Source organism: Terrapene carolina, unplaced genomic scaffold, assembly GCF_002925995.2.
Source record: "Terrapene carolina triunguis isolate 2854851 unplaced genomic scaffold, T_m_triunguis-2.0 Scaffold243, whole genome shotgun sequence".
Taxonomy (NCBI): domain Eukaryota; kingdom Metazoa; phylum Chordata; order Testudines; family Emydidae; genus Terrapene; species Terrapene triunguis.
The window spans coordinates 143,431-167,031 of NW_020664594.1; the positions used below are offsets into that span (position 1 = coordinate 143,431).

General features: G+C 47.0%; 1 protein-coding gene across 1 annotated transcript in view; it reads right to left on the bottom strand.

Moving 5' to 3' along the window:
• The window catches only part of LOC112111072 (unconventional myosin-X-like), a 214,155-nt gene that overhangs the window by 140,671 nt on the left and 49,883 nt on the right, over positions 1–23,601 (bottom strand). Inside the window, exons 9-13 of the mRNA XM_026657427.1 lie at positions 20,053–20,171; positions 9,368–9,514; positions 8,668–8,768; positions 6,387–6,453; positions 5,701–5,793 (exon numbers count right to left, since the gene is read on the bottom strand). Coding sequence (XP_026513212.1) covers positions 5,701–5,793; positions 6,387–6,453; positions 8,668–8,768; positions 9,368–9,514; positions 20,053–20,171 — 527 coding nt within the window. The remainder of the gene's footprint in view (positions 1–5,700; positions 5,794–6,386; positions 6,454–8,667; positions 8,769–9,367; positions 9,515–20,052; positions 20,172–23,601) is intronic.

The window sequence follows — 23,601 nt, forward strand, 5'->3', positions numbered from 1 at the left end:
GAGACCGTATCAAAAGCTTTGCTAAAGTCAAGGAATAACACATCCACTGCTTTCCCCTCATCCACAGAGCCAGTTATCTCCTCATAGAAGGCAATTAGGTTAGTCAGGCACGACTTCCCCTTGGTGAATCCATGCTGACTGTTCCTGATCACTTTCCTCTCCTCTAAGTGTTTCATAATTGATTCCTTGAAGACCTGCTCCATGATTTTCCAGGGACTGAGGAGAGGCTGACTGGCCTGTAGTTCCCCGGATCCTCCTTCTTCCCTTTTTTAAAGATGGGAACTACATTAGCCTTTTTCCAGTCATCCGGGACCTCCCCCGATCGCCATGAGTTTTCAAAGATGATTGCCAATGGCTCCGCAATCACATCCACCAACTCCTTTAGCACCCTCGGATGCAGCACATCCGGCCCCATGGATTTGTGCTCATCCAGTTTTTCTAAATAGTCCCGAACCACTTCTTTCTCCACGGAGGGCTGGTCACCTCCTCCCCATACTGTGCTGCCCAGTGCAGCAGTCTGGGAGCTGACCTTGTTTGTGAAGACAGAGGCAAAACAAGCATTGAGTACATCAGCTTTTTCCACATCCTCTGTCATTAGGTTGCCTCCCTCATTCAGTAAGGGGCCCACACTTTCCTTGACTTTCTTCTTGTTGCTAACATACCTGAAGAAACCCTTCTTGTTACTCTTAACATCTCTTGCTAGCTGCAACTCCAAGTGCGATTTGGCCTTCCTGATTTCACTCTTGCATGCCTGAGCAATATTTTTATACTCCTCCATGGTCATTTGTCCAATCTTCCACTTCTTGTAAGCTTCTTTTTTGCGTTTAAGGTCAGCAAGGATTTCACTGTTAAGCCAAGCTGGCTTCTTACTATTTAGAAGTACAGATTGGATCTCAGCTGAGCAGTCCAATTCTAAATTCGAGAATCACAAAGGAATCAGGTCTTGAGGATCAGAGATACAATGTAGGAGTGGCTCATGTACCTGAATTCTGTGCCACGAGGTCTGATCTGAGCAGGCGGCATCAATGTATAGCCACAGAAAGGTGAAGCAGGTCTGAGTCCCACACTTGTCTGGGCCAAGGCAGCACTATTAAGATGATCCTCATCTGCCTCAGTTTGATTAATATCTGGAGGATTAGTGGTGTCGGAGGGCAGGCGTAGAAGAGAGTGTGGGGTAGGGACTAGCAGGGTATCTTCCAAAGATATGCAGCCGCATCCCCCATTGGAACAGAAAATATGGCTTTTTGTATTGGTTGGGGTTGCAACAAGATCCACTGTGGGGAGATCCCATGTTTCGCAGATGTTGTGAAAGTTAGGTTGCTGAGCTCCCACTTGTGGTACTGATGGAAGTTTCTGCTTATTGCATCTGCCATCGTGTTCTGGAGACCTGGCAGATAAGCTGCAGAAATCTCTTTGATTCTATGCATAAGGACTGGGATCTTGCTCCCCCTTATTGATTTACATAGTGCATCGCCATCCTGTTGTCTACTGTTACTCTGACCCAAGAACCCTGAATGTTGTAGGAAAAGTGCTGACACGCATAACAAACTGCTCTTAGTTCTAAGACACTGATGTGAAGCAATGTATCCTGTGGGACCTATTCCTCTGTGCTGTGTAACTTTGTAGGTGAGGTCCCCAGACTAGGAGAAAGCATTCAGTATGATGATTCTTGTTGGCAGTGGGGATGAAAATGGAGAGGTACAGAAACTCATTTGCCAAGGTTGTGCCTGTTCGGCATGTACACGGTTTTGAGCCAGGCCTGCAGATGTAATCTCGCGTGAGGCTGACATGTGACCTAGGAGCTGAAGGCAGGTCCTTACTGCTGTCTGTTGGACTCTGCTGTAGACTAGTGATCAGACCAGACATTGCTGAAAACATGTCCTCTAGTAGATAGTCCGAGAGCCCAGGTAGCTCCAATGAAATCTATCCGATGAACGGGTGTTCATGTGGACTTTCTCAGGTTGATATGAAGACCCAGGGAGCGAAACAAGGTCAGGGCCTTGCAGGTTGCCAATTGGATCTCCAGAGCAGAATGCCCCTTGAAAACTCAATCGACCAGATAGGGAAGATGAGCTGCAACTACTAAAAACCTTTGTAAAGACCCATGAGGCTGTGGAGAGTCCAAAGGGAAGGACATGGTATCGATAGCGTTCTGCGCCAATGATGAAACATAGAAAATGTCTGTGGGAAGGATGCACGGTGATGTGAAAATACACATCCTGAACGCTGAGGGCAAAAAAACAGTTGCCCTGATTTAAGGATGGGATTGTGGTAGTCAGTAACCATCCTGAAGAGCTGCAAAATAACATAGATGTTCAGGTTCCTGAGGCCTAGAATTAGCCTCCAGTCACCATTTCTTTTGGGAACCAGAAAATATTTGGAATAAAACCCTCTTCCCACAATTTCTGGGGGAACTGGCTCTATCATCTCCAGATGGAAGGAGGGATTGAACCTCCAGCTTTAGGAGGTCCATGTGAGGAGAATCCCTGAAGAGGGGGTGGAGGGAGTGGGTGATAGCATGGAAATGATTATGGGGGCTGCAGCACATGATTTATAAGGAAAAGCTGAGGGAACTGGGATTGTTTAGCCTGCAGAAGAGAGGAATGAGGGGGGATTTGATAGCTGCCTTCAACTACCTGAAGGGGGGTTCCAAAGAGGATGGATCTAGATTGTTCTCAGTGGTAGCAGATGACAGAACAAGGAGTAAATGGTCTCAAGTTGCAGTGGGGGAGGTTTAGGTTGGATATTAGGAAACACTATTTCACTAGGAGTGTGGTGAAGCACTGGAATGGGTTACTTAGGGAGGTGGTGGAATCTCCTTCCTTAGAGGTTTTTAAGGTCAGGCTTGACAAAGCCCTGGCTGGGATGATTTAGTTGGGGATTGGTCCTGCTTTGAGCAGGGAATTGGACTAGATGACCTCCTGAGGTCCCTTCCAACCTTGATATTCTATGGTTCTATGATTCTATGAAATGGACAGAATATCCCATAGAAACCGCCTCTAGAATCCATTTATCTATGGTGATAAGTTCCCAAGCAGGTAGAAATTGGGATAGGTGATCCCCGAAATGGGTGTGGAACGGTTTGCATTGCAGATCCGGAGGAGGGAAAGTCCATGGCTCTCACCCAGATTGTCAAAATGGTTGTTTACAGAGAGGCCCAGGTAGAGGGGTTGCCTTTGGGGGTAGTCCTTTCTTACTGTGTTTGGACCTCCTTCTGGGAGGTTCTGTAGGTCTGGAATAAGTGTGATATGGCTGGCACTGGTCCAGTCAGGTTAGTTGTGCTGTCTGTGATTTACCTCTTCGTTCCAGGTACATAAATGCCAAGTGACTTAAAGGTTGCTCTTAATTACTTGAGCAAATGGAGGGAGGTGTCAGTATCGCTACTGAACAGCCTACGCCCTTTGAAGGGGAGGTCTTCCACCATGTTTTGTACCTTCCTAGGGAGGCCAGAAGACTGAAGCCAAGATGCCTGTTGCATAACAACAGCGGTGGCTAAAGACCAAGAAGCTGCATCAGCAGCATTGAGGGCAGCCTGCAAAGAAGCTTTGGCAATAAATTGGCCTTTCGAAATGAGGGCTTGGTACTGCTTCCTCTTGTCCTGTGGCATGTGATCAATAAAATGAGTAATTTTTTAATAGATATTGCAGTCATAGAATCATAGAATATCAAGGTAGGAAGGGACCTCAGGAGGTCATCTAGTCCAATCCCCTGCTCAAAGCAAGACCAATCCCCAACTAAATCATCCCAGACAGGGCTTTATTAAGCCTGACCTTAAAAATATCTAAGGAAGGAGATTCCACCACCTCCCTAGGTAACCCATTCCAGTGCTACACCACCCTCCTAGTGAAATAGTGTTTCCTAATATCCAACCTAAACCTCCCCCACTGCAACTTGAGACCATTCCTCCTTGTTCTGTCATCTGCTACTATTGAGAGCAGTCTAGATCCATCCTCTTTGGAACTCCCTTTCAGGTAGTTGAAAGCAGCTATCAAATCCCCCCTCATTCTTCTCTTCTGCAGACTAAACAATCCCAGTTCCCTCAGCCTCTCCTCATAACTCTTGTGCTCCAGCCCCCTAATCATATTTGTTGCCCTCCGCTGGACTCTTTCCAATTTTTCCACATCCTTCTTGTAGTGTGGGGCTCAAAACTGGACACAGTACTCCAAATGAGGCCTCACCAATGTCGAATAGAGGGGAGTGATCACGTCCGTCGATCTGCTGGCAATGCCCCTACTTATACAGCCCAAAATGCTGTTAGCCTTCTTGGCAACATGGGCTGTTGACTCATATCCAGCTTCTCATCCACTGTAACCCTTAGGTCCTTCTCTGCAGAACTGCTGCCTAGTAAATTCGGTCCCTAGTCTGTAGCAGTGAATGGGATTCTTCCGTCCTAAGTGCAGGACTCTGCACTTGTCCTTGTTGAACCTCATCAGGTTTCTTTTGGCCCAATCCTCCAATTTGTCTAGGTCCCTCTGTATCTGATCCCTACCCTCCAGCGTATCTACCACGCCTCCCAGTTTAGTGTCATCTGCAAACTTGCTGAGGGTGCAATCCACACCATCCTCCAGATCATTAATGAAGATATTGAACAAAACCGGCCCCAGGACCGATCCTTGGACCACTCTACTTGAAACTGGCTGTGAACTAGACATGGAGCCATTGATCACTACCCGCTGAGCCCGACGATCTAGCCAGCTTTCTATCCACCTTATAGTCCATTCATCCAGCCCATACTTCTTTAACTTGCTGGCAAGAATACTGTGGGAGACCATATCAAAAGCTTTGCTCAAGTCAAGGAATAACACGTCCACTGCTTTCCCCTCATTCACAGAGCCAGTTATTTCCTCATCGAAGGCAATCAGGTTAACATCATATTTTGCCATCAGGACTAGAAAATTTGCTACTGAAAACGGAAGAGCAGTGGGTCAGTTTATCCTTCTTGTCAAGGGTCCAGTTCCTCAGCAAGTTTGGCTCTTTCTTTCATCGGCTGCTTCCACTACAAGGGAGTTGGGGGTGGGAGGGAAGAAATACTCCACCCTTTTGCTGGTATGTAACATTTTTTCTGCCTGTTTGCAGGTAGCTGCAAGAGTGGCAGGAGTCTGCCATAAATTATGGGCTGCAGACAAGAGTGCCTCATGAATGGGCAGAGCTATCTTACTCTGGGGAGGGTGTGTAGAACGTCCACAAGAAAGTCCTGAGACTCTTGTACCTCCTCTGTAGGGAGTTGAAGAGATTCTGCAAGTTGCTTCATTAGAATCATAGAATCATAGAATATCAAGGTTGGAAGGGACCCTGCCTGGAGCCTGCACCTCTGATGTGCCCCAACCCCCCTGCCCCTCCCACGCCCCAACCCCCTGCCCCAGCCCTGATCCCCCTCCCGCTCTCCATACCCGTTGGTCCCAGCCCGGAGCACCCTCCTGCACCACCAACCCCTCATTCCCAGCCCCACCCCAGAGCCTGCACCCCCAGCCAGAGCCTGCACCCCTTCCTGCACCCTAACCCCAGCCCGGAGCCCCATCCAACACCCTGAATGCCTCATTTCTGTCCGCACCCCCAGCCGGAGCCCTCACCCCCTCCCACACCCCACACCCCCAATTTTGTGAGCGTTCATGGCCCGCCATACAATTTCCATACCCAGATGTGGCCCTCGGGCCAAAAAGTTTGCCCACCCCTGGCCTAGGGGATGGTTTGCTTACTTACCGCATGCTGGCTGTGCAGTTTTTCCAAGAGGGTGCTGTCTGTGCCCTTGGGAAATCGACTCTCCTCGTTGACTAGTGCCAGCAAACCTAGTTTCTACAGCCAAATGAGAGACAGCCTTTACCAACCAGTAAAACTACAAACTGCACAGGATTCAGGCTAGAGAAATAAAGGTTTGAGACTGTCATGCTGAATGGCACCCTTCGAATTACACCCTAGAAAGCTTGAGTGTAAAGTGCGCCTGGTGGCCAATCTACAGACTCAACAAGTAGAGCACTGGCTCGTCGCCAAGTATGTAGAAATGAAATTTCTTTATAAAATCTGTATTTTGGAGGTTAAAGCCCTACCTAAGTCCATCCCAAACAATGAGCAGAGGATTTGCATTCTTACTGAGGGGCTTTCTAGGGGATGAAGAGGCCCATGCTCTTGGGAGAACAAGATGTGAAAAAGGTCTTGCTGATCTACCCATGCTTTAACACATGGAAACACCAGCAGAATCCCAGAGACCATGTGATAGCCAACCACAGAACAGAATGTGGGAGCCAGCCCTGCAATTTAGCCCTATGCATTGGCAAAGTACAATAAAAACAAATGCCTAAGTGTGGGGAAGGAAAAATTGTTAAGTGTCATGCCAGGTCATGCCTGCCAGGATTCCTGGGACCAGATGAATTCTATAAAGAACTGCCCACCTTCTCAATGAGATCTAAGCACTCTGCATTGTCCATCCAATCAATGGCTTCCCAGCTTATTCCCTCCCTGCCAAACAAGAAGAAAAAAAACAGTGATATAAGAAGTAATCTCCCAGTCCCTGGGGTGGGGTGAAGGAATATAGAGGCAGTACAGAGCAACATTCCCAGGACCCAAGAGGGATTCAAGGGATGGACCACACCACTACCATCCCCAGGCTCCCTGGGGAAGAAAGTAGGAAGTGGAAGACATGACTTCCAGGGGGGAGTAGGAGGTGGAGGAACAACTGGAAGCAAAATATCTGGACATTTCCAAAATAGACATGCCTACCACAAAGGAACAAAAAATTGATATTTTCTTCACTGGGATGTGGAAAAAAAATAATTCAATGAATCTATGTTTTTTAAGATCCTTGCATTATCCAATAATGCCCTTGGCAGAGGCCTCACAAGTCTGGAAGGATTTAACTGAGACTCTGGGATTTCTTCTGAGAGTAGCTTCTATTCCAGAACTGAAAGAAATGTAGAATTTGCTGTACCAGATCAGAACACTGATCAGTCAAGTGTAATATCCTGCCTCTGGTGCCATAATACGCTTGGCCAACTGAGCAATGTAATACTGAGGAGATACTTAGCTGATATCCTGAAGTAAAAGATCCTATCTTTAGCATATCAAAAAACAATATTAGTCTTAACATTATTGAGTCCTTTCTAAAATCTAGCCACAGAATTTGGACACTTCCAATCTGATCTTTAGGAAAAATCTCCCTTCATAGGAAGGATAGTGTTTTTAACATGTGCTTCCTGCAGTGATAGAATCAGCTGCGGGAGTGGGTGTATAAATAGCCTTGTATTTTGGCAGTCTTTAGAACTTAAAGAATTATCTGTTCAGTGGCTCTCCTTGACAGAGCTGCTCACATTCAGTCTCAATGACCCTATTCAATTGCCTCATTCAGAAAAATAAATGCCTCTGTCTTGGAGCTAGAGGGGAATATTTCTCTGGCTGTCCTCTCTCAAGAGACTCAGATATTATGGTGATGGGCATCAATACAATATCTTAATGGTAGATAGCTATCTAGAGTTCTCAACTCTCAACTGTAAACTCCGTGATAACATGGCTAGGGCTTTCTGTTGGACCCTTCAAACTCAAAGACAAAACCACAACCACTTCCACTGAAGAAGAGCCACTAGAAAAAAGAAAGCCCTCAGAGACCTATTCAACTTACAGATTCAGGAACTTTCCCTTTTCAGACCAAAGCCCCATTTGGAAATAAGGCATACATTTTTAAGAGTGAGAGTAATTAATCATTAGAACAACCCAGTGATGGGTTATGGTGTCGGACTCTCTGTCACTGACAATTTTTAAATAAAGACTGGATGTTATTCTAGGATATGCGCTTGTTCAAACAGGAATTGTTTCAGGGAAGTTCTATGGCCTGTGTTACACAGGAGGTCAAGTCAGATGTTCACAGTGTTCCCTTATAACCTTGCTGACTACGATAGAGCCAAAGTATCTGGTTATAACACCATTACTGATTGGAGGAAGAGAAGAGGATTTGGAGTTTTCAGATTTTTGTTTCTTTTTTGCTATCACAATGGATTTAGAAACAAAAGGCCACACGTCTTGGAACCCCTTCATCACGTGACAGAAAGGAGCTGGGTCTGGCTCTGTGAATGACTAGCTGAGAGAGTTCAGATGAAACAGAAGTAAGTTAGAGACAAGCGGGATGCTGCAAAACTTTCATTATAACATTTGAAACCAAGTAAAACTTTACAATCTTAAACTTGGGCCTGATTTGCTCCAGTTCACCTCCTTCCAGCAAGACTAGGCCAAGTTTCAAGTGCCAGGGAAGGGTTTATTGTTTAGGGTGGAAACCGGCAAAACTTGATATTTGAACCAATTCAATGTTGAGATTGTGGCCTCAGAAAAAGCTTATGTGAGCTACTGAGTTCAGCCGGGGGTTACTGTAAGCAATTTGGGGCAGAGACCGTCTTTGTACAGTGCCAGCACAATGGGATCCTGCTCCTAGGCACTACAGTAATAAAAATAATAATAAAACACTCGAGAGGTGAGACACTTCTTGCTTGAAGACAGAAGTCCCACTCTAACAAAACAGTGCACTGGACATTCCCCACCAAAGCATATTCACTGGCTTACACACTGCAATCAGCCAGTCTGAGCAGGGAGAGCCTCCCAAATGCTGGGCTTCACTAGGGAAGAATTATGTTCTCAGTTTTGCATCCTGAAATTTGAACAGAGGCACTGCTCCTTCCCCTTCATTACCTGTTGTACTCTAGCTGCTCCAGGGAGAAGATGTGTTTGTTGAAGTATTCTTGGAGTTTCTCATTGGCATAGTTAATGTTAAACTGTTCAAAGCTATTAATCTACAAGAGAGGAGAAACAAAGATGATAAAAATTAAAATTCAGGTGGCAGGTCTATAAAAAAAATCTTCCTGTGAGGACAACATGGAAGGGAAACTGCATACAGAAGACCAGCATTTAATGAACGGTGTCCATATGAACTCCAAGGCCAGAATTGACTGGCCTTTGGATAAAGCAGAGGAAAGTAGAAGAGTCTGGTATCACCTCACTCTCTCTTTCCTTTCCTATTGGTTATTCATTCTGTCACAGGGCAGCTAATTAATAGGCATCCCTCACCGGTTACCACAAGAACACAACAAGAATGTGAATATGTTAGAAACCAGACATCTACTGTGCACACATATCTCAAGGTACAACTAATGTCTATCACAACCCACCCACAAAGGGGAACTAACCATCTATCACAGCCCACAGGAGGACATGCACTGCAAAAGGGCAGCCAAGCGGTCTCTCGCCCTCTCTCACAGGGGATCTGTGTTGGAAAGACGTTTCCCAATATGTGTTGTATTGACCCACACCAGGTATCAGCCTAGCAAATTTCCTTCATACATCCAGCGAATCTTCAGAAAAAAACTGGCCTCCAGAAAGATAGAGTACTGACCTGAAAGTTCTCGAAGCCAAAGATATCCAGGATGCCCACAGACTTAAAGTTTTCCTTCCCTTTGATCTTCATATTAATCTTGCCAATGAGCCATGAGAAGCACTGGGAATACAATGCCATTGAGAGAGAGTCCCTAGAGTCAACCGCCTGCGAGCATATGAGGAGGAAAAAGCTGTCATGATAGGTGAGCAGAAGGAGCACATGGATGTTACCACTATCACTACTTTACGACACTAACGACTTACATCCCCATCCTACAGTTATCACACTGCCAGCTGGACAGAGCCATATGTATGGCTGGCTGCCCCATGGAATATATGTTGTATAATGTTTAGTAAGCATTCCAGCTTTTGGACAATGCTACCATTGGCCTAGCCACAGCACAGTCAAAAGTCTGAAGCAAGTGGAAGACTGAGATGCAGGTGCTGAAGGCATGTAAGATGGCAAGAGACCTTGCAGTCACTTTGGGGAGACTCGACCTTTGAGTCAAGAATTTAGAGCTACAGAGGAGACACAGAGATACAAAGAACACTGACATCTTAAGAACATAAAAACATAAGAATGGCCATACTGGGTCAGATCAATGTTCCATTTAGCCCAGTATCCTGTCTTCCACCCGGGGCCGGTGCCAGATGCTTCAGAGGGAATCAACAGAACAGGGCAATTATCAAGTGATCCATCCCCCTGTCGTCCAGTCCCAGCTTCTGGCAGTCAGAGGCTGGGGACACCCAGAGCATGGGGTTGCATTCCTGACCATCTTGGCTAATAGCCATTGATGGACTTAGCCTCCATGGACGTACCTAATTCTTTTTTGAACCCAGTTATACTTTTGGCCTTCACAGCATCCCCTGACAACAGGTTCCACAGGTTGATTGTGCCTTATGTGAAGAAGTATTTCCTTATATTTGTTTTAAACCTGCTGCCTATTAATTTAATTTGGTGGCCCCTAGCTCTTGTGTTATGAGAAGGAGTAAATAACACTTCCTTATTTACTTTCTCCACAGCAGTGGAGATTTTATAGACTTCTATCATATCCCCCCTTAGTCGTCTCTAAGAAGAACAATCCCAGTCTTTTAAATCTCTCCTCATACGGAAGCTGTTCCATATCCCAAATCATTTTTGTTGCCCTTTCCTGTACTTTTTCCAATTTTAATATAACTTTTTTGAGATAGGGCGATCAGAACTGCACACAGTATTCAAGGTGTGGGCATACCATGGATTTATATAGAGGCATTATGATATTTATTGTTTGATTATCTATCCCTTTCGTAATGGTTCTTAACTTTGTTAGCTTTTTTGATTGCTGCTGCACATTGAGCGGATGTTTTCAGAGAACTATCCACAATGACTCCAAGTTCATTTTCTTGAGTGGTAACAGCTAATTTAGACGCCATCTGTAGCGGGGTGGTCACCCGCTCCTGCCCTGAGGGGTATAAAGACAGCCTGGGAGTGGGCTGTTGCAGGGGGAAGCAGCTACTAGGCTGATTGGGGAAGCAGTCACAGCTGGGCCATGCCCCAATCAGGCCTCAGCTGGCCCTATATAAAAGCCAGGGAAGCCAGGAGCAGACACAGACAGGCCTGGCTGCAGGGAGCTAGAGAATGTACCTGGAGTGGAACAGGACTAGGGGAAGGCCAAGGGAGCTGGGGCGCTCCGGCCTGGAAACCCCTGAGGCTGCGGCCTAGTAGAAGGCCAAACAGGTACTGGGGTTGCCAGGGACAGCCCAAGGCTAGGCAGAGGCAGCAGGTCCAGACCCAACCTTGCCTATGATGAGTGGCTTATACTGCTGTCTGCCCCAGGAAGCAGGGGCTAGTTGGTGACTGGCAGTAGTCTACGACTGAGGCGAGGTGGGATGGGGGGGTGGAGGTTCCCCGGGGAGGGGAGATCCCGAGAGTGAGGGGTTACTGCCAGGGGGCAGCACCCCAGGTAACAGGGCACCGGAGTCCAGGGAGGGACGCGGGGGCCTAGCGGCAGTGGGACACCGGCCTGCAGAGGGCGCTCCAAGGCTGGAAACGAGCTAATTCCCAAGACACAAGCAGGAGGCGCCGCAGGGGTGAGTCCCACACACTTACAAGTGGTGGAGAATATGGGCATAGCAGTCCGCCCCTGATACAAGGGTACACATGCGCACCTGAGTATGGAAATTCTTCCATGCAATGTCTGTTGGTCCACATGTGCGCGGTAGATCTTCTTGCGCTCCTAACAAAGCGTGTAGGAGAGTGTGTGGGTCAGTGCCTCTCCAGTTCCTCTTTTTAGTCTACTCCCACAAGTTCTGAAGCAGAGGGGATGGAGGGTGTGTAATGGAATACATACAGGGACCACACACCTCAGAGAACTTCCAATTACAGTAAGTAACCGCCATTTCTTCTTTGAGTGATGGTCCCTATGTTTATATTCCACATATAGGTGATTGGCCAGCAGTGCTCAGATGCAGGTGGGTGTGAGGAAGCTGGCAGCAAAAATGTCTGCAGTACTCAGGTCCAGTTGCTGCATCCACAGGCATGAACTAAAATATAGTGTGTTGTGAACATGTGGACAGAACTCTAGGTGGCCAGCCTGCAAAGTCTGCAGCGGGACATCGTATAGGGATGCTATCGAGACAGCCTGTGCTCACACGGAGTGAGCTGTGACACTCCTCGAGGAAAGGATTTTCACTACCTTGTAGCACTCCAGGATGCATCCCAAGACCTACTCAGAAATCCTCTGGGAGGATATGGCTTGACCATGTGATCTCTCTGCCTTGGTGATAAGAAAACTTGGTGATTTTCTAATGGGTTTGGTCCTTTGCAGGTAGAAAGCTAGGGCATGCTGGACATCGAGGGAGTGAAGTCTCTTGTCTTCAGCGGATGCATGGGGTTTTGATAAAAATACAGGTAAGTGTATCATTTGATTGACGTGGAAATCAGAAAAACTAACTTGGGGAGAAACTTGGGGTGTAGTCATAGAGAAACCTTTTCTTTGTGGAAAAACTGTATAAGGAAGGTCCACTATGATGGCTCTGAGCTCAAGGACCCTCCTGACCAAAGTGATAGCCACTAAGAGCACCACCTTCATGGGCAGGTGGGTCATGGAACACATCACCATGGGTTCGAAAGGCGGACCCGTGAGCATTGACAGGACGAGATCAAGGTATCATTGAGGTGTAGGTTTGGTCATTGGTGGGAAGGTCCTGATTAGATCTTTCATAAACTACTGTCACTGGATGAGTAAAGACAGAATGTCCTTCTATTGGAGGGAGGGAGGCACTAATCACTGCTAGGTGTACTTGCAAAGAACTAAGAGACCTAGAACGACAAGGATACTTGCAGTGGCTGAAGAATGTTGGAGTTGTGCCCAGGCCAAAAATGTCTCCATTTGGCCAGGTAGCAGGAGCATTCTATATCCAACGCCCACCAAAACACCAGGCCATGAGGTGGAGAGAACCTGGGTTGGGATGCCTGATTTCCCCCGCCCCCATCCTGAGTTAGGAGGCCTGTGAATGGGTGGATCCTGATCAGAGGGGACGGGGAGGGGGACGGGGGCTGGTGCGGAGGAAAGAGTGCAGACATCATTAGAAGTTCTGTGAACCAGAACTGTCTGGGCCAGTAGGATGCTAAGAGAATGATGTTGACTCTGTCATGATGTACCTTCCCTATGACCTGTGGAAGCAGGGGTATGGGAGGAAAGGCAATATATGAGGTCGTTCATCCAGGTCAGGAGTACAGTGTCACCCTGGGAGCTGTGACCCATGACTCCACTGGAGCAATATAGGGGAAGCTTTCGGTTTGCTTAGGGCACAAAAAGGTCTCACTGCAGTGTACCCCACTGTGTAAATATCTCACTTAAGACTCTGTCACGGGTCTCCCACTCGTGGTCTGCCAAGAAGCTTCTGCTTAGTTTGTCTGCAAGGGAGTTGTGAATACCAGAAGGTACGCAGCCTGTATTGCGATGCAGCCTGTATTGCGATGCAGCCTGTATTGCGATGCAGCCTGATGCACCAGTTCCAAAGTCTAATGGCTTCCAGGCAGGGAGGATGAGATCTCGGTCCTCCTTGTTTTTTTACACAGACCACTGTGGTGATATTGTCTGATGTTATTTGTATATGGAATGGGCGTATGGAGTGAAAGGAAGGCCTTGCATGCAAGGTGAACCGCCCACATTTCTAGTATGTTTATGTGTCATCTGGACTTTCATGGAATCCAGGTAAGCATCCCTCCCCAGGCGGGAGGCATCTGTCACAATGGTGGTTCTGGGGATGGAAGGGCTGAAGGGAACACCCACCATGATTTCTTCCAGGTTTGACCACCAAGCGAAGGAGGTGATAACTCTGGTGGGATTGCCCACCTTGGAGTTGATGTGGTCCTTGTCTGGTCAAATAGATCAAGAGAAGCCAAGCTTACAGGCATCACAAATGAAACCTGGCAAACGGTGTCACAGTAATGCACCTGGTCATGTGGCCTAGCAGTGAAAGGATCCTGTGCACTGTGGTTCATGGTCTGTGGGTAATGCGTGAAACCAGGTTGCGGACTGTAAGAAACCTGTTCGCAGGGAAGAACAGTGTCACAGAAATAGAGTCCAACGTTGCCCCTATAAAGTTTACTGTCCTTGTGGGTGATAAAACAGACTTTTCTCTGTTTATGCAAATACCTAGGACTATTGGAAGTTGTATTGGGAACCCTGTCGACGACTTAACCTCCTGACATGAGCGGCCTACCAGGAGGCAATCGTTCAGGTATGGGAATACCATTTAGCCCTGGTGTCTCATCAGGGCTGCTATTACAGAGGAAACTTTTGTAAATACTCAGGATGCCGTAGCTAACCCAAGGGGGAGGACTCAAAACTGGAAATGTTCCTGGCCTACCATAAAATGTAGGAACTTCCTGTGTGATGGGTGAACAGCCATGTGGAAATACATGTCCTTCATGTCGAGAGCTGCAAACCACAACCCTTCCTGAAGGGAGGGGAGCAGCGATGCCAATGTAATCATCCGGAATTCAGATACAGATGTTGAGTTGCCAAAGGTCCAGCAAGGGTCTCTACCCTCTGTCTTTTTGGGGATTAGGAAATATGGGGAGTAGAACCCCCTCCCACGATACTGAGGCAGGACGTGTTCTATTGCCTCTTGATGTAAATGGGATTCTGCCTCCCACTGAAGAATCACCTTGTGAGAGTGATCCCTGAGCAGGGCTGGCTCCAGGGTTTTGGCCGCCCCAGGCAGCCAAAAAAAAAAAAAAAAAAAAGCCGCAATCGCGATTGCGATCTGTGGCGGCAATTCGGCAGAAGGTCCTTCGCTCCGAGCGGGAGTGAGGGACCGTCCGCCGAATAGCTGGACCTGCCGCCCCTCTCTGGAGTGGCCGCCCCAAGCACCTGCTTGCCAAGCTGGTGCCTGGAGCCGGCCCTGTCCCTGAGGTGGGACGGGGAAGAGTTTATGAGGAGGGAAGGAGAGAAATTCTATGAGCATCCCTGATGGATAATCTCTAAAACCCAACTTCCAGTAATGATCTTCCTCCAGTTGTGGGCAAAGAGTGTAAGATGGCCTCCAAAAGTGATGAACGAAGAGGTGGGTGGCATCAGTGGTGGAACATGGGTCTTGACCAAAAATGGCCTTTGGCTGTTGGTTGGGAGTGAGTAGAGGCCACAGCAGTCGAGGGGACTGAGAAGCGAGGCCTCTGAATGCTCCAACATTTCTGTGGAGGCTCGGCTTGGTGCTGGTAATAAGGTGCACGTGGAAAGGGTGGTCTTGGTCTATAGGACTGGCTCTGGTGTTTCCTCCTGGGGCTCAAGTATAAATCCCTGGGGAATGCAGAGTTGATCTGAGTCCTTTAATGAAAGAATAGACAAATTCCTGCATTCATTAAAGAGGTCTGAATCATCAAAGGGGAGTACACCATCCAGGACCTGCCTAGGAAACTCTGACGCTCACTGCCAAGAGTCCCTTTTCATGACTCAGCCAATCGCCAGACCTGGAGAGCTGTTTTTGCCACTAGTTTCCCTCATCCAGAAGGGACTGAAATTGGGCTCTGTCCTCTGTGGGAAGTTGGTCTATGAAGCTTGCAAGCCTGGAATAGTTTTTAAAAATCATATTTTGCTAATTGAGCTTGGCAGTTTAACACAAAATTGCAGGCCTGCAGAGGAGAAGACCTTCCTCCCCAGGAGGTCCAGTCTCTTAGAGCCTATATCTGTCGGGGTGGCCCTTTGATAGTGCAACCAAGCCCTTTCTGTAACTGTCTGTACCACCAGTAAATTGGGGGAAGGATGGGAGAACAAAAATTCAGCTCCCTTGTCAGGAACAAGAATATCTCCTCTCAGCTCTTTTCACTATAGGGGAACAGGATGCTGGAGTGTGCCATACCACTCTGACCAGTTCTAGTACGGCTTCATTGATCAGAAGGGTCACGGTGCTCGGTCCCCAAGGTTGTAAGATATCCAGGAGCCAGCACTGACAGTCCTGGATCCTCTCTTGTGGGATCTGGAGGTCACTAGCACCTCTTTGCAGTAGCTCCTGGTACCACCGATGGGCATCTGGAGGAGACGGCGAGGAAGAAGTGAGTGCTTCGTCCGTAGATGATGAGGAGACACCCGGTGGAACCTGCAGATCCGGATTCACCTCCTCCTCCTCGTACACTGATGGATCTGGTTGGCAGGAGGGAGAGTAGTGCTACAATTCTTGAGAAGGGCCCGGATGCCTGCCATAAAGATCCCACGGATCCCATTAAGACCAAAAAGAGGGATTGATCGGTTGCAGGGGCCTGCAAGGGAATCGGTACCAGTGGTCCTGGGGGGGTGTTGTACTCAAAGGAATAGAGAGCGTGACTCCTTGAATTTCTGCCAAGGCACGACTATGTCTGTAGACATACCGGAGCAGCTAGCACCTCTGACTCATCTGAGTTCAAAAACTGCTCCAGCAGTAATGCCGGGGCAGTCAGTACCGGAGCACTCCTGGCCGGATGGTTGGAGGTGGGACGGTTCCTGGGACATCAATGTAGACTCCTCCTCCAGAGTAATATCTTAGGAGGGCCAGGCTGGAGGAAAGTGGAGACTGTGGACAAGGGAGGAATATATCCTCCCGTGCATGAAAGTTTCCATATGCCTTGGTATCCGAGGGGTTCCGGCAGTCAAGTCTGATAGACCCGGTATGTCTACGGCAGCTGGATGGTCCTTAGATGAATGACGCGGTACTGATGATGGGTCCAGACCACCGCTTGTAGATGGAGCCAGTGAATGTCAGTCCTTACACTTCAGTACTGAGGTGACTAACAGAACTAGTGGATCTTTCTTTTTATGTGCTTTGCCCTCCAATCTGGGGATCATTAGCGGAGCCAGCTCCTTAGGTTCTATGTGCGACATCTCACCAAACTTGCAGAGGCTTGGGGAGGGAGCGCATCTCTTATGGACAGTCTTGACGGGGATCTGTCCTCATGCCCATAAGAGTGCCCTCTGCCCTCGTGGAGAGCCCTAGAAGAAGAGCCTTTGAGCTTAGGTGCTGGAGGCTCCAGTCCCAGGTACATGGTTGGAGGGGCACTGCTTGTTAATTGAGGCCAATGTACAGGGGAGAGGGGGATCTCCCTGGCCTGGACTGGAGAAGGGGTTCATAGTTTTCTCCATCAGGTGCTTTCTCAGGTGAAGCTCCCAGGCTTCCCAAGTTCTGGGTGAAAAAGAGTGACCGATACTACACTTTGCAGAGATGTTCTCCTCTCCCAGTCAGTAGAGGCAGCATTGATGTTTGTCACTGATGGGGAAGGAGAGAGGGCAAGAGATACAATTCTTGAATCCCGGGATTCTGGGCCTAGTCCTGGAGCCTGGGAAGGCTTCTCCAACCAGGGAGAAAGAAAGGAAGAAAAACACTCAACTAAGTATTCTATGAACTTTAACTATTAAGCTAAGAAATAAAACTATTTACAAATGTCTTTACAACAAGTTGTAAAGAGGACACAAAATTCTGACTCAGGCCATGCAGTGGTAAGAAGGAACTGGAGAGGCCTTAGTCGGGAGCAAGAGGAGATCCATAGCACATGTGCGAGTCAACGGACATTGCTTGGAAAAAATTCTGGACTCAGGCGAATGGCACGCATGTGTACCCATGTGTGGAATACACATAGGGACTGTCACTCGAAGAAGACCCAGTGGATCACCCTTGTTGACACCCTCAAAGAATTCTAATAGATTGGTATGATTTCCCTTTACAAAAGCCGTGTTGACTCTTCCCCAACAAATTGTGCTCATCTGTGTGTCTGATAATTCTGTTCTTTCCTATAGTTTCAACCAATCTGCCTGGTACGGAAGTTAGGCTTGCCAACCTGTAATGACTTGACTCAGCTCTTCATTTTGAGAAACTGTAAGCTGGGACTATTTCAAAGATGTCCCTTTCATGTTTTAGCCTACCATGCAAGGTCTTTGCCAAAGCACAGGCCTCCAATGCAGAGCCCTAGCCCCAGAGGGAATTTCACAACAACACTACTAGCTTTAAGGATCCCTTCTTCGAGCCTTTCTATGAACACAGCATTGAAGTTACAGGGTAGGCCATCCACCCCACAATAGGCTGCTTGAGGTGCTATCCTGAAGAAGATCCCACATCCAAATGCATCATGATTCTCCCTAAGGCAATACAGTCAGCTGTCATGTCCTGTGGGAACACAAACCTTCCAAGGGACCCTTCCCTTCTCTCAGCTTTTGCACAGAGCCAGGGCTGAAAGAACCCAGCCTTTCTCTCCCCAACTCAGCCTGGCCTGAGAGATGCCAGCTCCTCCCTAATTTTGCTGTTGCTCTTCATCTGTCAGAAAACCTCCCAGCCCCACCCCAGCCCCTCTCCCCAAGTGGGGTCTCAGCATTCTAAACATTCACTTCCTACTGTTTTAGCCAGTCTGGCATATTGAAGGCAGGTACTCCAGGTGGGTGTGCCCAGGGGAGACTTGCCCCTTTATACTGTCACCTAGCAGCCTCAAGCACATCCTGGGACGTGTATCAACTCAGCCCAAGAGGTAGCTGTAAAGCAAAGACACATTGGCCCTGTGGGGTTTTCTCCCTCTGCTCAGATGGTCAATCTCATTTGTGGAGGCTGAATCACCCCTTCTAGACAACCCCTTTTAATGAACCAGATGCAGGGAAGAGAAACACTCTGCCAGCCAGATTGTATGGTTATACAATGTCTTGGCCTCATCTTCCAGGAATGGGCCCTCCCCACCCGGGAATAACCCAACAAAGCTGCTTTCCCCATACTGTGGCTCAACAGGGATTCTGAATGGCTCCTTTCATTCTCCCAGCCTTGCCTGACTTTGCCCAGCTCCCACCATTCAACACTGAAATGTCAAAGCTCAGAATGGTAATGAGCCTATTACACAATAAGAACTTCCTGGCAGCTCCATCCTCTGTACCCAGAATGACATCTGGAAATAGCTGGACACAGTATTTGGAGGCCCAGGGAGGGGAATGGATTTAGCAGGTCCATACGTAGGTCAAGGCAGAGAGACTAGCTGATAGCGAAAGACTCTGAAGGAAGCATTGTGCTTGCTGTATCAGTAATAGTGAATGGATTTGTTTTAAGAGTCCAGTCACTGCATTTCATACGTAGAGTCGCCAAAGAGTCTAAAACAAGCAAGGATGGACATCACAGCAATTGAATGGGGGAAAAGTTCTGCCCAAGCAGTGAGCTATTTTTTAATCTATATCGCCACATGTTATTGTTCTGAACTGCCTGGGGCTCCCTTTGGTATTCTGAGTCTTCCCTGTAGCATTACAGATGTTGGCTTTGCTGTAGTATGATGCTCACTCGCTCCTGGTAATTCTGCGTTTCTGCTCAGTAGCAGACTGCTGTCCTTCACAGTTAGATTTTATTAACACAGGACAAGATTTTCAAAAAAAGTCACCTATGCATGTGTAAAAACAGCAACTGTGCCCTCAGATGACTAGCTTCCTAAGGGTTAATGACCTACAGTACCATACAGTTATTCAGGTTAATAGACACCATGATGTCATGAACCACAGAAGAACCTAAATAGACACAACAACATTAGGGCTCAGGCACTGTTTATATTCTCAGACATGTCACTTCCCTCACTAAGGTAGATCAGATTGTTTGTTAAAAGTTATACCTGAATACTGGCTCTACTGGTTAACAGGAAGATTGTCCTGAGGGAAAGGGCATGCAGCACTGAACTAATCTGCAGTTTGTACTCATCAGTCAGGCCTGAGACTACTCACTAAGACCCAAATGGAGAGTTCCCACAGCTCAGTTACTGTTCTCTAAGATGCCAGGGTCTATCTCTCCATCAGTCATTATATCCACACAACCCAGTCAGAAGCAGGGACCAACTCCACACACCTCCACCCACTGCCAAGCTCCAAAACTCAGCCCAGCCCAGATGAAGCCTAGGAGCCCCCCTCCCCCATCCTGGATCCAAGCCCAGCTCCATACTAACAGTACCCAGTCACAGATTTGGTTCTGATATGAATTTCTCTTTTTACCTCTTCCCCACTCAGTTCCATGTAAGTTTTCATTGTCTAGTCCCTGAAAAAAAACACACAATCCTCCTTCTCTTCCTCCTCACACAGAGCACACAATATTCCATCAAACAGCCATTTTGCAGGCCTCATGGTACTGCTCATTTCTTCCCTTTAATATATGCAAATGCTGCCACCTTGGGGCAAAATCCATGAAGTGACACTGAAACAGAGCACATGATTGCAAGTGCACAGGAAGCCGGATACTCACCTGCTCCACAGTGAGAGGGGAACTGATCTCTTCTCCCCGTAGAATCATGGATCTCTGAGTCAGCACCTCAGACAGCTGAAAGGCATCTAAGCCCAGCAGGTCACTGGCATTGTTCAGTACTAGGACAGAAGAACAGTAACTTTAATTGCCCAGGTTCACCCCAGTGATATCGGCTTTTGCTCAGAGGCAGATTTTGGGTGGGGCGTGGGGGGCATTTCCCCCCCCCCCAAACTGCAAGCCTCAGGCAGGCAGCCTGAATGAGGAGACAGAAGACTTCTCCCAGCTTGTGCCCCTGAGGCAGGGAATCAGAATTTTGTTTATAAACAGCGTGATTAACAAGTGATTAAGATAAGAAAGGGCTGTTAGGCTGTTTCCTAAAGTTAAATGATCTGTTCCAAACTTGGTGAACTGCAAAAAGTAAGTAGCCTAAATGATAGAAAGTAATTGTAGATTTTTCTACCATTGTTTCAACTGTTGTATTCAAGAGGTGGTAACAAAGTTACTAATATTTTTCTTTGAGAAGATAACTGATTGTTTAGACAAAGGAAATGCAATAGACCTAATCTACCTGGATGTCAGTAAGGCATTTGATGCAGTTCCACATGAAAAACTATTAGTTAAATTAGAGAAGATGGGGATTAATATGAGAACTGAAAGGTGGATAAGGAACTGGTTAAAGGGAAGACTACAAAAAGCCATACTGAAAGGTGAACTGTGAGGCTGGAGGGAGGTTACTGGTGGAGTTCCTCAGGGATCAGTCATGGGACCGACCTTATTTAACATTTTTATTACTGACCTTGGCACAAAAGTGGGAGTGTGCTAATAAAATTTGCAGATGACCCAAAGTTGGAAGGTATTGCCAATACCGCGGAGGACCGGAATACCATACAAGAAGATCTGGATAACCTTGTAAACTGGAGTAATAGAAATGGGATGATATTTAATAGTGCAAAGTCATGCATTTAGGGACTATCAACAAGAATTTTTGCTATAAACTGGGGATTTATCAGTTGGAAGTGACAGCGGAGGAGAAAGAGCTGGGGGTATTGGTTGATCACAGGATGACTATGAGCCGTCAATGTAATGCAACTGTGAAAAAGGCTAATGCAGTCCTAGGATGTATTAGGCGTGGTATTTCCAGTAGAGACAGGGAAGTGTTAGTACCATTATACAAGGCACTGGTGAGACCTCGTCTGGAGTATTTTGTGCAATTCTAGTCTCCTATGTTTAAGAAAGATTAATTCAAACTGGAACAGGTGCAGAGAAAGGCTACTAAGATGATCTGAGGAATGGAAAACCTATCTTATGAGAAGAGACTCAAAGAGCTTGGCTTGTTTAGTCTAACCAATAGAAGACTTAGGGGAGATATAAATACATCAGAGGGATAAATACCAAGGAGGGAGAGGAGTTATTTAACTCAAGTATCAATGTGGACCCCAGAACAAATACATATAAACTGGCCATCAACAAGTTTAGGCTTGAAATTAGGCGGAGGTTTCTAGTCATCGGAGGAGTGAAGTTCTGGAGAAGCCTCCCAAGGGGAGCAGTGGGGGCAAAAAGTCTAACTGGCTTCAAGACTAAGCTTGATAAGTTTATGGCGGGGATGGTGTGACAGGACTGCCTACAATGGCATGTGGCTCATCGGCGACTGCCTTTAGCAAAAATCCCCAATGGCCAGAGACAGGACACTAGATGGGGAGGGCTCTGAGTTACTACAGATGGGGAGGGCACTGATGGGGAGGGCTCTGAGGGTACTGAGTTACAAGAATTTTTTCCCAGGTATCTGCCTGGTGGGTCTTGCTCCAACTGATCATTATATTTGGGGTCAGGAAGGGACCATGGGGGGTTTCCACCTTCTTCTGTAGCATGGGGCATGGGTCACTTGCAGGTTTAAACTAGTATAAATGGTGAATTCTCTGTAACTTGAAGTCTTTAAATCATGATTTGAGGACTTCAGTAACTCAGCCAGAGGTTAGGGGTCTATTACAGGAGTGAGTGGGGAGGTTCTGTGGCCTATAATGTGCAGGAGGTCAGACTAGATGATCACGATGGTCCCTTCTGACTTTAGTAAGTGTATCTGAGTAAGAATATACATTACAATTTTAAACCTAACCAGTGTCCCATAAGTGATTTGCCACAAGATGTCAGAACATGTTAGTATTAGAGCTGAGTGGGTCTAATATTTATTTAATTTTCTTTCTTGATATAGGAATTAGATACAATGCTCCTGTCCGATATTTCTGTTATTATCTGCAATAATATTAACTCTAGTGCTCTCGCCTCCCCACTCCCCGCCAGGAGCAGGGGCCAGCCGCTCAGGCTTCTCACTTCCCTACCGGGAGCAGGGGGCAGCCACCCAGGCTTCTTGGCTCCCTGAACGGGGAGCCAGGCAGGGACAGCCCAGCTGGGAGTGGGGAGTCAGGGGGCAGTTGGGCTCTAGCTGTCTGGCTGTCATGTCAATCTGACAAGACAGCCAACAGCCAATGTAAGTAACATAGTGTCTACACAGACGCTACATCACCCTAACTACACCGACATAAGCCTTATGCCTCTCATGGAGGTGGAAGTATTATGTCGGTGTAGTACGGAACTTACATCAGCAGGAAAAGGCTGTAGTGTGTACACTGACATAATTAGGTTGACGTAAGCTGCCTTACCTCAACCTTACTGTGCAGTGTAGACCAGGCCTAAGTCCAAGCTACAAGAAAACATCTATCTATGCTTGTGACCCACAGCCAAGAACCCCTCTCTTGGAGTCAGATGGCTTAGGGGCCTAAGTTGTTTCTAGCAAGAATGAATTAGGCACCTGCCTAGTTTTACACAAAACAGACAGAGGGCGCAGGGAACCTCCTTCATAACCTTTATCCCAATGGTGACGCAATCAATATTTAATTATTTAAGTAAAGTTGAACAATGTCATTAGGAGCAATAAATGGGAGGATTTCTTTAGGGATGGACAACCCCTAAAACAGATGTAGCTGATATTTAAAAAAAAAAGAAAAGAAAAGAATCCAATGCAGCCAAGAAAAACATCCAATCTTTATTTTAAAATTGTCAGTGATGGAGAATCCACCAAGACCCTTGGTAAGTTGTTCAAATGCTTAATTACTCTCACTGTTAAAAATGTATGCCTTATTTCCTATCTGAATTTATCTAGCTTCAACTTCCAGGCACTGGATCTTGTTATACCTTTTCTCTGCTAGATTGAAGAGCCCATTATGAAATATTTGTTCCACATGTAGATAATTATAAACTATAATCAAGTCACCACTTATCTTTCTCTTTGTTAAGCTAAATAAATTGAGCTCTTTGAGTCTGTCACTATAAGGCGTGTTTTCTAATCCTTTAATCATTCCAGTGGCTCTTCTCTGAACCCTCTTCAATTTATCTACATCCTTGAATTGTGGGCACCAGAACTGGACACAGGATTCCAGCACCCATTGCCCTAGTGCCAAATACAGAGGAAAAGTAACCTCTCTGCTCCTACTCAAGAGTCCCCTATTTATGCATCCCAGGATCGCATTAGCTCTTTTGGCCACAGTGCCACAC